This window comes from Phoxinus phoxinus (assembly GCF_949152265.1).
Source record: "Phoxinus phoxinus genome assembly, chromosome: 4".
NCBI lineage: Eukaryota > Metazoa > Chordata > Actinopteri > Cypriniformes > Leuciscidae > Phoxinus > Phoxinus phoxinus.
The window spans coordinates 17,681,028-17,695,980 of NC_136879.1; the positions used below are offsets into that span (position 1 = coordinate 17,681,028).

At 37.5% G+C, this 14,953-nt stretch overlaps 1 protein-coding gene and 1 long non-coding RNA gene across 2 annotated transcripts in view; one reads left to right on the plus strand and one right to left on the minus strand.

The window, feature by feature from the left end:
* LOC306997815 overlaps positions 1 to 9,004 on the plus strand; it is a 79,689-nt gene extending 70,685 nt beyond the window's left edge. The window contains exons 3-5 of the long non-coding RNA XR_013797454.1: positions 2,742 to 2,802; positions 7,580 to 7,797; positions 8,826 to 9,004. This is a non-coding gene — a long non-coding RNA (uncharacterized lncRNA). The remainder of the gene's footprint in view (positions 1 to 2,741; positions 2,803 to 7,579; positions 7,798 to 8,825) is intronic.
* Positions 1 to 14,953, minus strand: part of cog6 (component of oligomeric golgi complex 6) — a 53,068-nt gene that overhangs the window by 12,530 nt on the left and 25,585 nt on the right. Inside the window, exons 9-14 of the mRNA XM_079611320.1 lie at positions 10,448 to 10,576; positions 9,012 to 9,103; positions 6,458 to 6,522; positions 6,076 to 6,167; positions 5,761 to 5,878; positions 1,608 to 1,739 (exon numbers count right to left, since the gene is read on the minus strand). Coding sequence (XP_079467446.1) covers positions 1,608 to 1,739; positions 5,761 to 5,878; positions 6,076 to 6,167; positions 6,458 to 6,522; positions 9,012 to 9,103; positions 10,448 to 10,576 — 628 coding nt within the window. The remainder of the gene's footprint in view (positions 1 to 1,607; positions 1,740 to 5,760; positions 5,879 to 6,075; positions 6,168 to 6,457; positions 6,523 to 9,011; positions 9,104 to 10,447; positions 10,577 to 14,953) is intronic.

Sequence of the window (14,953 nt, forward strand, 5' to 3'; positions counted from 1 at the left end):
TTATGATAACAAAAAAACAAAAGTTCTATTTTGGCAAATGTAAAGGCCCTTTCATTAGGGCTGTCACTTTTGTGAAAAAATCCTGTTCGATTTTTGAGACATAAGTGTTCATTGAATCAATTGTAAAATCGATGTCTAAAGACGTTTCCATTTTCCAACCAAATATAGGCAAATCCACTGACGGACAACTAACAGGCATTAGGACGAGCGTAAAGAGGGCGCTTCAGATGCGCACAAGTCAGCAATATTTCTGATGATTTATTGGCGTGAAGTTTCGTGCACAATGACAAACAGGAGTGCAACATTCAGGGATTGAAATTAACACCCGCCAATCCGCCAAATGCGGGTAAAAATGCCAATTTGGCGTGTTTCTATGTTTACTCACTTTGCTGGGGAAAATCGTGTAGCCAAATCTGTGCGGATTTAGCGCAAATATGCAACTCATGAGTCATCATGATATATTAAATACAGCGTATTGCGCAGAATCTGTGCATTTCTGGCTTACTTGAACACACACGTCACTAAGCAACAAACAACAGTGCACTTGCTCAATTGCATTGAAGTAATAGCGAATATTAAAAGCATTTGGTTAACAGAAAAGACATTCTTATTTTCCAACATCCTACATGTTCTGTGTATTGTATTGATCTGTCCACCTAAAACAACTTTTTTGGTAAAAAAAAAAAAAAAAAAAAAAAAGGCCTTTAAAATCGATTCCCTATTTTCATTTTCGAATCTTGGGTTGGTTGGTCCGATCGATTGTGCAATCGATTTTCGAACGTAAAGTGACAGCCCTACCTTTCATACAAAAAGTGAACTGAAAAAGACTCAGGCTGAAGGACATGTAAACTGATATTTAAAGTCGTTTTTGCTAATTAATATGGTTGAATTGGATCGTGGAAGGTCAACAGCTAAGGCATTGGTTAATAAGTGAGAATAAATACATAAAATAAATGTGTGAAAAAAGTAATCTGATAATGTAAATTAATCTGATAACGTAAAGTAACTAACTAACTACGTAAAGTAATCTGATAACGTAAAGTAATCAACTACGTAAAGTAATCTGATAACGTTAAGTAACTAACTATGTAAAGTAATCTGATAATGTAAAGTTATCTAATTACATAAAGTAATCTGATAACGTTAAGTAATTAAATACGTCAAGTAATCTGATAACGTTAAGTAATCTGATAACGTAAAATAATTAACTACGTAAAGTAATCTGATAACGTAAAGTAATCTAATAATATAAAGTAATCTGATAACGTAACTCGCGTTACTTGTAATGCGGTACCCTCAACACTAAACATAAGTACAGGACTCCATGCATATTTGGAAAACAGTGCATAATTACTGAAATGCATACACACAAATATAATAAGACAACCAATTCATTTCTTGAACGAAACGATAATAAAAAATATATAAGCTTTAAAAAATGTTTCACTTTTACAAAACCACTTGATAAATGTTGTATAATACATACAAGTTAACAAAACACACACAAAAGAAAAAACTGCGAGTATTTATTTCTGACAACCACATTCCAGTCACTAAAAGCTGGAAACACACTGGATTCCTCCACGAAACAAGAAATAAAAAGTCACCTGTGCAAAGTCAGCCTGTCGGGCATCAAGGGGCAGAACTGATGAATCATGGGAGGCCAAAACCTCTCTGAGGAGCGACAGAGTCTGAGTGAGGGAGGCAGTGGGACCCAGATCAGGAGGAGGAAGCTCTACCTGAGGAAACATTCAAAGATCTTGTTTAAAACACCAGTAATATATTGTAGGTTTCATGTGGTTTATACTTTTTTCAACACAAGTTTTAATTTAATGACTTTAAAAATGGCACATGGTGCACCCATCATCAAGTAATAATATTTCCCTCACACCAAATTTTGACTTTAAGCTCACAAAAATGCCACAATGAATTTAAAAAAGAAAACGTGTCCATCATGAGATGGACATTAAAAGCACTGTGTATAAGGATCATTTTTAATATCTTCTAAAATAAATGCACAGGTTCAGACACAAAAAGATGAGCATCATGTCATTCACCCACAGACAAAACATTCAGAGTTTTAGACTCTGTACATTCAGACTTTTAATAGCAGTATTTACCGCTCTAACTCGTATCCAATACCCTCAAACTCAAGCCAGGCATGTCTGACAGCGAGACTGACACCTCTGAAGGCTGACTAATAAACACCCTGCTACGCGAACACTACCTAGGGCTCTGCAGCCTCTAATATAGCTTATTAGCTCCGGCTGGTGTTCCTGGCACCGAGCGACGTCAGGGAGCGATGCGTAACGTCCTAAGCCTGAGGTGATTAGATTAGCGGGCTGCTAAGGCCATGATTCTCTCAGAAGTGTGGAGAGGAGGCCATCTTGCTCTTGCTATTGATCCACTTATCAATGAAGTGTTGTGTTTTTTTTTTCTTCAAAGTAGCCTGTTCGTGTTCAAGGATATTTTGGGGCTAATTTAAAATCATTGGTGCGAGAATGCTGTTTTTCAGCCTGGCAAAAACACCATCCAACTGATGAATGACCGTAAGGCACACGTTTGTTGTGTCCATCACTATCGATGGATAGGATGTTGTGTTAGAGCGCCACAATGCCATAGTGTTCTGGGCGGTTTTCAGGCAGTTGTTGGAAGTGTTTTTATTGGCCATTAAGGTGTTATTTACTGGTTTACTAGCATGCGGGTGAGTAAATAAAGGCAAAATTTTCACATCTTTTCAGATATGAAAATGGGAACACCAGACCACAAGAAGAGAGATTTGATGAATCTGGAATGAGTAAAGTAAGTATTATTTTAGTATAATATATACTATTACAGTATGTATCAATACTTTGAATTACCGGTAGCTTTTATTTGCATATTTTCATATGTTCGTTTTAGGTTAAGTTTAAGACATTTTGTTATGTGCTTTTGTCATTTTTATTAGTTTTAGTTTTTTGTAAATATTTTAATATTGGTTTATTTTTGTTTCAGTATTAGCGATTTAATACTACACCTTAAACTTATTTCAGTTAGCTGCAAAAGCAAAATGTTTAATTTAAGTTTAAGCTTTTCCATCTAATATTTACATTTTATTTTAGCATTATTTCAACCGTCGTAAACTATTCTTAACTCTTTCCCATCATTGGCGAAATTTTCCATCTTTCCTTGTGTTTTCACTGTTACACGGTAGGGGGCGCTATGACATCTTCTAAAAGAGTACAGAATCTATGGATCAAAACACATGTGAAAAAGAAGCAACAACATGTGATAGCATGTAAGCAGATGCATATGTAAAATACTGCTATCATTGACATTAAACAGCATATAAATCAAAACGGCTCAACGAAAGAAATGTCGACCCAGGACGAGGTACAGGACTGTGAAGTTTTGGGGGTGTTGATAGACTCGATCTACTACATCTATGTTTTGATCATCGTTCTGAATCTGATCCAGACTTATTAGTCTTTGACAAAAAAATAATTTCTCAGCTATTTGTTCAAAATGTAGCTTTTTTTATGAAACTTGAATGCATTAAGCTAGAATAAGCTCTCAGAATGCATTCATGTTCTTATATAGTGAGACAGTAGAGGCTGAAAAACACAGTGAGCGTCACGCATGCTTCAGTGTGTGTGTGTGTGTGTGTGTGTGTGTGTGTGTGTGTCTGTGAGGTCAATTAACCCCCTGAGGTCGGCAAACGCGCGGGCGCGTTTTGCTCGTTTTTTTTTACATAGCAGCAAAATAGACCTAAAATACTCCGTCGGTTTTGGTCATACAGACTTAAGAAATATGAAAAAATAAGCTGTTAAATGTCTTTATGTTTTATGTGTCCACTTACAATCGAAATAAAACATTGTGCTTTTGTAAAATAAAGAAAGTAAACAGGGAGTGCTTTATGCCTCTCCGTCTCCGTGAACTTTTTTTCTGAAGCACTTCTCTAAACTCAAACAAAACTCAGCGAATACTATTCACTCAGACATGAGCTATATATCTCTATAATCATTTAAGTGTGTAGTTTTAAATTATCTAATTCAAATCTAAAACAAATATTCTCTGTTTATGTAATCTATATAAAAAGAGCGAGAGATCAGTCGTGCTCATTATCGTTCTGGCACCTCATTACTCTGCTAATGTGAAACGCCCATCGAGAGCGCGCGCTATTCAAACGCAGATGATCTGGAGCAACACATGCAAACCAGTCAACGCCCACAACAGCTGGACAACACACTCGCTGTGAGGAATAGCTCTGCTAATAATATCGTGATTATCCTGGAAATGTTACCTCAAACGTGCTGGAGTAGCCGAACAACGGGTCCAGCTGCAGGTCATCAGTAAGTGCTTTGTTCTAATCGCGATATGAAATGGTGTCTGTAAACCGCAAAAGACTGTTTAAATTTGAATCGCGTTTCTGTGTTTGAATGAATGAACGGCACATGTGCATGCGTTTGTTTACTAACGTTACAGCTCGCGCGTGTCTGTGTGTGTGAATGAAATATCTATTGCCTACTGAGATGAGTAAAAATCGACTGAATACGTTGAAATAAAATGTCTTTGTATAAGCAACATTTTAAACTGCAAATTAACATTTATGCCCTAATATAGGCTATATTATAAAAGACGATATGTTACAGACGAAATATGAAAGACAACATTTCGTTTTGGATAGATTATAAAGTTTGTACTGCCACAATAAAACCTAATTTCCCAGGTGCAAACAAAATCTTAAAAGGTCAATATAAGCCTTCTCTTTAAATTATTTTTATGTTTTATTAGTGACAAATCTGGGGAGAGGATAGCCTACATAATCCAAAACTTTCTGAAAATACGAATGAGAATTAACTGCACAATTACTAGAAATGTTTACCTTGGATATTATACAATTTGCAAGCATAGGCCTACACAGTTTGTGGAAAAATACACTTTTTTTTCAAGATGTTTCCAACTCTGAACCAATTCTGTATACATATATATATGTGTGTGTGTTGTCTTTGCATTCTTTGCATTCTGTGTGGCTCAGTGACACACTCAGTGAAAGGCTCATTAGTATGCAGCATTAGCAGGTCTTTGTCTCCAGGTGTGAATGAGGACATTATTCATGACCTTGTTGGATCATTCACGCCCCCCCTGCATATTGCCTTTCCAAACAAAAAGTGTCTTACAAAATTTAAATCAATCTATTGTTTAATGTGAACGATTAGCCCGGATGATTTTCAGATCATTTTGAAGTAAATACTCTAGCCGACAACATCCATTAGTCAAAAGTATTGTGGGAATATGTGAAGTTGGCCGTTTGTGGTCTTATATCAGAACATTTAAGTTTGAGTTTTTTGAATAACCACGCATAAATAATATTCTCTCAAAAATGCAAACATGTACATACATGTTGCTCACATATTATGATAGCCATGTTCGTGCTAAATAGAGTGTAATTACACCTTTGCCATTAATATGTTTATAAGCAACTGAAAAAAATACAAATATCAGGTCATGTCAAAACATCTCAAGGACCCCAAAAACACCTTAGACTCCAGAGGGTTAAACCGCGCGTCCGTGCCACTCATTCACACAGAGACACGAAGAACATGCAGGATTCGTATTTAAATAGTCTTACTCTCACGCCCAGATGCGTTCTCAGGTACCGAAATTTGTCACTGATTGATTTAATGTGAATCGGTACTCGCTAGTACCGACGCAATTCGGTCAGTGCCGTTAAAAGTACCAAGTTCAGTACCCAACCCTATTGACAAGAAAAGTACTTACTTTATCCATGAGGCGACTGGCATGGAGACTGAGACTGTTGAAGAACATCTTCTTACTGAGCATGTGCATCTCATCGATGGTCATCAAAAGAGAGGAAACGCTGGTACCCATGATCCCACTGAGAGAGAGGAACACGCATTCAGAAAAACGGCAATGTAAAAGGCTATGCCAAAAATTTGTATTTATGTTTTGGATCTATGTCAAGCTCTTCAGTAAAATAAGGAGGAGGATTTGTCCTTTCATGATCCGTAGTCTGAAGTGAAGACAATAAAGCCATTCACAGAGGTGTGTGTGTGTGTGTGTGTGTGTGTGTACCTGATGGTGTGATGGTAGAACTTGAGCAGGTTGGAGAGTTTATACAGAAGAACTGCACCTGGCTCTGCAATGATCACCTGCTCGATTCGCACCTGGTGGAGGAAAAAAAACAACAAACACAGATCAACAATTCTGGTGGCGGGTGTAGCGCAAGTCAGTACAGGTTTGCAAAAATATGAATCACTTGAATATGATGCTACAAGAAAATAAAGTTAATAAAAAAAAAAACATATACAATATATATAGAAATGCTGGCAAGTTGAGGGGTTTATGGGATTAAGAAATGTTGCAAGCAGGACTTGAACCTCAGTTGTCCATTTAAGCACCAACTCCTAAAAACTAATCCTAATTATTATTTGTAATGTCACTGTTTTCATCTCACCTTGAGTGGTCTGCACACTCCTTCAGTGATGTGGCCAACTACTTCCTGCATGTTTTCTTCAACCCCTGCATGGACACAGCACAACAATTGATCTACAACTCGACTACTTTCACAGAGCGAGGTACAGCCCTAAAATGTTTGAAGTCTTAATGGCTTAATGTTCACACTGTAGCTAAATTCGGTTGTCAGTTCACTTAATCCTGTTCTGTACACACACACGGTTCAGTAATTTACGGGAGAGACAACCGAAATAACTCAAGAAAACCACAAGGGAAAGAGTTACGAGTCTTGACTCATTCGTGTTGCCAGATGTTCCTAAAAAAAAAAAACTGCGAACAAGAACAAGCCCATAAAAACCGAGATAAATCAAAATGCTTTATATAGAAAACAATACCTAAATATTGCGACCCGCATCTGCCTACTAGTCTTTGCTCACTGTAATATTAATTTAGTCTAGTGGATATCAAACACGTGAGACACAAGAGCATTGCTATGGTTACCACGGCATCAATCATCGCAATTTAGAGTTTTGTTTTCCGTACCCACATGGGATGTACTTTAGGGGATTCACTCCCGTATTTAAATGCGGTTGTCTCCCGAAACTTTACAGTGTGTAAGTGGCCAAAGTGAAGTCATATTACCAAAAAAATTATGTGAAATTTCATGGGCAAAAATAGGACAATTGTCCATTGTCCACAGAAGTCACTTTCTAAGTAGTGTTAGGGGCTTTTGCACTGGGTAGTTATAGGAACTCAGTTAGAGGAAATAGCCACCAGGACGGTCCCCCGAGGACTACATTTCACCTAAGGTCATTTTCCTGGTTGCATTTACTGTACACCGCCAGTAGGAACTCTCAAGTGACGTAAGCCGGCCGACAGTGATGTCATTAAAGCGACAGCTGGAGGATGGTGTGATCGGAGCTGTGTTTTTGTTGTTGTGTCATGGGTTTCGTGATAACGGAGATGGAATGTAGACGTACAGATTATGTGATTGAAAGAGCAAAAAGGAAGGACAAAATCTCCAATGACAACAAGCATCGACACAGAGAAAAGAACACAAGGCCAGACAAAGGTGACAGATAAATGCCATTAACATCAGCTTTCTGTATGTTTATGTCTATAGCGGTTTTCCATGTTTGTGGAGTGATGCTGCGGTCCAGACAACTCAGATTTTGGATTGTCACCACCTCAATCTTGGAAATAACGTCTGGAACGCCGATCAAGGTCGGACATTCGACCTGTGAACTCGAGGCACATCGATAAACACCAAACCTCAGCGAGACGCGTCATTTGACGTCACTTCCAAGATGTCGGCAAGTCCTGCTTCCAGTGAGCATAAACGTAAAAACAAACTTTAACATCAGACATTAAAGGGATAGTTCACCCAAAAATGGAAATTTTGATATTACTTACGCACCCTCAAGTTGTTCCAAACCTGTATGAATTTCTGTCTTCTGTTAAACACAAAGAAAGACATTTTGAAGAAAGTTGGTAACCAGAGAGTTGACGGTAGCCATTGATTTCCATAGTAGGAAAAAATAAATACAATGGAAATCAATGGCTACCGTCAACTCTCTGGTAACCAACTTTCTTCAAAATATCTTCAACAGAAGAAAGAAACTCATACAGGTTTCGAAGAACTTGAGGTTGAGTAAATGATGACAAAAAATTATTTTTTTGGGTGAACTATTCCTTTAAGTTTATGTAATATCTTAGTTTTTGCTTTTCGTCAGCTGTTTTGAAAGCGATTTTGTTATTTTTATTCTGTTTTTGCCATGATTGACACAAAAACACGATATGTAAATGTGACAGCAATCAGCCTGGAACTCCCCGAGGTCTGAAGTGGGATATTTAATTTGAGATATTCCTACGTCCATCCTAGTCTGTAAACTGTGTGTTTACATTGCTTAATGGCGGGTGCTGGTGTTTCATATGGCATGTATCCGGCCAGTCAACATACACTTATGTCACTGGTACTTCCTATTGTGCTGGGTTAGACCCTACTCTGAATTTAGTTCCTCTCAAAAGGTGCTCCTATAACTAAACCAATTCCAAGTTCCTGAGGTGCGAACACGACAAAAAGCAGGTTCTTCCACCAATAGTTATAGGAACTATGAAAATTATGCGAAAGCCCATTTTCTGTTGCTACAGTAAGTGCGGCGAATTTCCATGTCCTCAAGCGAAATTCCCGATAGCACCGAATCCTATTGGAATTTTCTGGATTTGTCAATTGAAACAAATTATTACAAAGAAACGGCAAGTAACATTTAAATAAAAGTGAAATTGTAAAGTAGAAAGACAGAAATAAGATTTTCTTGCAAAACTCAAATAATCTGTTTTAATTAAAAATGATTGTATTTTTTTTACAGTGTATTGGCGATAGAGCAACATTTTTCAGATGTGACCGCAGCTTAAAGGAGCAGCTTGAGGCAAAACTTCAGCAGCTGTAGAAAGGGTGAACCTATCCCACTTGATCTTCAACAGAAATGGTATAAAAACTAGCAAATCTCACTTCCAGTGTCGACACAGCATTTGTGTGAATGGATGACATGTACCTTGCACTGTAACTTGCTTGAGCAAGGCCTCCAGGTGCTCCTTCTCCGAGGCTGTGGCTTGGTGAAGCCAGGCCAACATGTCCCCAACATACCTGTTTGGATGATAGTATGTTCAAACAGAGATAAAAAATCAATGGAAACACAATATTAGCATAAACCCTGTACGATGATTCATTCAGGAACGAAGCGAGTGGACTGTCTCTCACATTGAAGTATTGATTCCCGAGTGAAACACAACTGCTCTGAGACGCACAATGGCTCTGTAGCGTTCTTTAAAAACTATTTGTGCTGGTGAAATGGAGTAAAAACAGACAATATTGTGCCTAAAATGTAACTCAATAGTAATTTCTGGTTTATTGAACTGGTGTATAAAATCAATATCACATTTGCTATCGTGCTCATATTCGCGGAAAAACTGTATTCTTGCTCAAGTCATATTCCTTAACTACATCATTTAGAAATATAGGACAAACATTCATACAGGGGTGTATTTTGTTTCCATATATCTTGAATTTCGGTGTCATTCTAACTTCATTCTACTAGCCTGGACTCTCCAGGAGTGTTTTAACATCCATCTAGCGCATGTTTACATAGAAAAACAATGGAAAACCAGCACAGTGGAATGCAAAAACACTTTCTATGTGATCAGCCTCTTACAGGTTTAGAGAGAAATGAGGGTGACCTTCCTTTAATACCTCAGTTTAGGGGTTTGTTCAAATCTCTAACCCTAACTGTGACCAATTGCAATAGCGATGATGGCCTTAGCAAACGAAACCAGCTTGCACAGGTAGGAACTGGATGACTAGAGGATTAATTACTTAAAGTGTTTCTTCTAGATTTGTAGTTGAGTTATAGATTTCCTGAGATTTGAGGCCATCACACAGTCAGCTATCATTACATCGGCTCCATATCCTTTAACACCGGACAGCAGGGGGAAGTGCTGTTCTGAGAACCACCGCTTCCCACTTTTATCGACGTTCTGCCGAGAACCTCATGTTCTCTCCTCGGGTTCCTGACGGGAGGGGGGAGGAGGGCGTTCGAAGGCGCGATGGGGTGCCGGCCTGGAGCACGTGCGACGATCCATAGATCTCAACAGCCCGACCTTTCTCTGAACCTGCGCTAAGTAATTCTATGAACGAGGAAGCACTTCCCTGAAAGAATCAGGTTGGGTTTAATGTGCTTAGACGCTGAATTGGATTTGCAGCTTCAGGATACGCAGCACATAAAGGAGCATGGCAGCTCCACATGTGAGGACGTTAATCAGCGATGGAGAGGCTTTTAGTGGCTAACAATGGTGTGACCCTCGAAATGACCCCCAATTATAGCCGGTTTGAAGTAATTATTTTTAGAGCGCAGAAGAGAAAATGTCATCCATTGTGTTTCTGCAAGCTTTCGAATGGAATGATCGCAATGAGTGCACTTGTCGTGGACTCTACCTCATCGGATCGTGAGAGTGCATCTCTATGGGTCTCGGGGTCCCGCCCGGGCCTCCGCGGGTCAGGGCGTCAATAAAGCCTCGGACCACGGCAGAACGCCGCGCCGTTCCGAACTCATCCAGTGTGTACCTGGGAGAAGTAGAACAGAGGGAGAATTAGATATGAATTCAAGAGGTTTTGCTGGTTAGCACATAGCCCATGATGTAACCACAGGCAAAAAGGATCCTTCTCAATTGAGGGCCGTTGTTTTTTTTTAACAACACAATATATATTGCTAATAATCAAATTTTCTTCTAATGTAGAGTCAATACTTTAGCAGTGGCTGATTCTTTTTAGCGGCCTGCTAAAACTACAACACTCAGGAGAGTCGGTTGTGAAGGGTCTGGAAATGTGCTCATTCTTCAGTTGCCATCAAACAACATTGTCATTACAAAAAAAAAATTCCCATGACTTCTTAGTAATTAGACACATGGTCAAACTTTGTTGCGGATAACTTCCATATATGATGACTCTCTAGTGAGGAACCCTATTCACAAAATAAAAGAAGTTAATGCATAAATGAGAAAAGTAAGCTTGAAATTATAAAAACATGTTTACTAAATTAAATATGTAGCTTATATATTGTCATTGTACTAAAACCAAAAAATATTTAGTTGGATAACTATCCAAGTTATCTTTCAGAGTACAGTTAAAGTTATAAAAATGAAGAGAAATATTTTCTTACGTGAAATCTTTCAATTTCAAATTAGATTCAAATGGAATCGAGTGTTTTGCGTACAATTTTTTTTTACAAACGGGATTTAAAGAGAATATCAAGAACATTTACACAGGTGACAGTGGCCAGGAGAAGTGCTGTAAAGACATTCAACACAAATTATTTTGGAAAAATGAACATTGGTAATAAATAAATAAAATATTCTACAATTCTATACAAGATTATTATTTTTATATACAACTTTATATACAGTTCTTTTGACTTCATACTGTTGAAAACTAGGGATGTCATTTGAATACAATTATGAACGATCTACTACTTTCAGTCCTTACAAAGTAAAATGAATAGGTAAATGTAAAACTCGCCTTTCTTAAAATATTTCTAACAATTTTCAGAAGACCCCCTAGCATAGTGGTTCCTAGGCTTTTTAAATCCATCTATCCATTATAAAAATCCCCATGCCTTTTTAAGATTATATTAGTTTACATGACTATTCTAGGTCTAGAAATCACACTTTTAAAATTGAAATGAATCTATAAAGCTTTTCCTGGTTTCCTTATTGCTAATGCTTGTTTTGTCAAGTCATCTTGAGGTACATATTAAAAATATGTTGTTTGTGCATCTGTAGTATAAACAAGATTAAATGCCCGGGCCACAAAACAAAACAGACACTGCGAGACCTTCAGAACAGCCACAGAAATCAGCAAAAGAAAAATACTTTAGGTTAGAAAGACCCAGGGTCACACACCCAGACAAAAACAATGGAGGGCCCCGTTCGCAGTTCGGAAACGTGGCCATGTTTTGATCTACGGGCTGAGAACAGCCCTGCGCAGACTAAACAGTAGCGACCGCAGCGGCCAGAGAAAAAGGAAGGAGAGGAGGGATGGAGAAGTTTGGCACGGATTCCAGGAACTCTGGGGGCCCCGTCCTCTCGCTCTTTCTGCGTCGGCCTTCGACTCCCATAGATAAAATCACAGCGGGTCGGGATAAAAAAGAAGGGGACACAGATAGAATAAGTATTAAAAGAAACATAAGAGTGTGAGAAAAAAAACACGTAATGACAAGGAAAAACGGTCAAGCCCGTCCACATGTTTAAACGCATGACGCTACTGCGGCACCTTGGGGGACTGTATGGTCTATAAAAAAGATAAACTGAAGTTTTAGGAAAGAAATGCAAACAATGTGAGAGAATCTGAACATTTTGCCACTTTTGAGGGATGCCAGGGATGTTTTCACAGATTGGCAGCACCGAAAGTAGCGATGAAGAAATTAAATAAGATAAAATATTACAACTGAGCCAAGTTTGCAGAAATGTGACACTACATATTTACACTACCTAAAGAAAGGTTTCCCATGAAAATGAACAAACGTGGCTCCCAAATTATTCGAAATAGTTTACAATATTTTCAATATTTTATCCAATATTTTGGGGGAGAGAAGTCTACAGCATTTCACCAATATTACACTCAAATTTAAAGCTGACGTTAAATAGTTCAAGGGTTTGCACGTTTTGAAAGTGAAGAATTTAAGACTTGCAGTTTTTGTAACGCCAAGCCTATATGAACTATTAGGAAATAGACATGATGCGGGGAATTATTGTCCGGTCTCCATTCTTAGTCCGGCTTTAAAAAGTAATAGAAAATGTTGTGCATAAACAGATGTATGAATGTGTATGCATGAATAAATTAATTTATGATTATCAATCAGGTTTTAGGAAGTCTTATTCAACAGACGCTTATACTTCACAAAGAAAGAGATTGATGGAAGTAAGGTGTGTGGTATGGTTAATTAAGTGTTAAAGTCCCCCTGTAATCAATAATTTTAACCCTTAAAAGTCATCTTTGATCACCAAATGACATATTTAAACCTTTTATATTTAAACCTCCACTCACTCATTAAATAGCTTAAATGCAACTACACCATTGCTTAAATTAGTAAACGTGGAACCATGAATATGCTAATTAGCCCCGCCTCCACTCACTCATTAAATAGCTTAAATGCGACTCTACACCAATGCTTAATTTAGTAAACGTGGAACCATGAATATGCTAATTAGCCCCACCCCCACTCACTCATGTCAGAGATACACTCGGTCAACTTACTGAGGTACTTACTGAACACAATGATATCGCTCTTTACAATCTCGAACACATAACAGTAATTATTAATATGATTAGCCTTTTGCTTTGATGACTATGTTATCAAGCAGCTAATAGTGAGTTGCTAATGTTACACAAACCATGTTCCAAGTTGAGGAGAAAATACTCAGCAATGGTGTTGACTTATGAATTTGCACATGGTTTGTCTTAAAGCACATTAAAAACACCACATAGACAAATAAACACCATTAAAAACTTGATTTTCACCACAGGGGGACTTTAAGTGTTTCTCAAGTACAGTGAATGCATGGTTGGCTTATTATCTAACAGGGAGAGTTCAGAGGGTAGAAGTTGGAGAGATCCTTTCTGAGGGGAAGCTTGTAAATAATGAGTCCCTCAGGGTCGTGTATTTGGCCCTCTTTTGTTTTTATATATATATAAATCATATGCAAGCTGTTTGTGATTGTAATTTATTTGTATATGCTGATGATTGTGCTCTTTTGGTTTCAGATAAGGGGACTAGTAGAACAGAAGAAATTAGGTGAGGAGATTGGCTGTCTGAAAACAAACTTCTATTACTATAAATCTGATTCTGAGTAAAACAGAATACTCTTTTTCTTTTTTTTATTCAAATTGCATAAAGTTTCTGAGATGGTAGTCAAGTCGGTGACTGTGTAATATCAAAAAGAACTTCAGTAAATTATCTAGGTTGTGTTTTTAACAATAATTTAAGTGGTGCAAGCATGGCCTTGAAAGATTTAGGCAAGGTCAATCCAAAGATTGAATTTCTAGCCAGATATGTTAGTTTTTTTGGATAAAGAATATTTAAAATAGCTTGATTCAGGCTTAGTGCAATGCCATTTTAAGTATGCCTGTAATTCTTGGATGTCTAATTTATCTAGTATTAAAATCTCTAAATAAATGGATTAGATTAGTAGTAGGAATTAACTGTTTTACTAATGTGGATGATAACCCTTTTCGACAGCTTGACTGGTTGCCAATTGAAAGAAGAGAAGCTTACCTGAAGCTAAAAATAGTACATATAATTATTACCAATAGAGCCCTGGTTTATTTTAATGCATATTTCTCAAGGGTTAATGTAAAACATGGTTACAATAGTAGACAAAGTCTTATGGATCTTTATCTGGGTCGTTGCAAGAACATGTATGGGTCGTTTGAATACACAGTACAGGAGCGGAATAAGTTACCTATGGAAATTAGGTGTTAAACAAATTGTGTTTGTGAAGTTTTATAGGAAAAAAGATACAGTAGGATGTCTTAATAAATTTGTAATGTAATTTTGATGTATGTATTTAACTGGCAAAGTATTTCATGTTGTGGTAATTGATTGTAAAGTTGTATTTGTGCTGCAATAGCATGCCATTAAATCCATTGCTAGGAGTGTGTTTTTTTGCATTATTAAAGACCGCAATGGAAACAAGTTTTCTTAAAGGGTTAGTTAACGCAAAAATGAAAAAATTGTTATCAACTTTCCACTTTTGTTCATCTTCCAAACAGAGAGATGTCTGGCCCTCCATTGACAGTCCATGCAACCACCACTTGTCCTTGTCTCTTCATAAAGAAATCATAAAACTAAACCAAATGATAGGAACGGTTTAGTCCAAATTTTCTGTAGAGAACAGATTCTCTTTTCGCTTTTCTATGATGAACAGATTGAATTTAGGCTTTTAT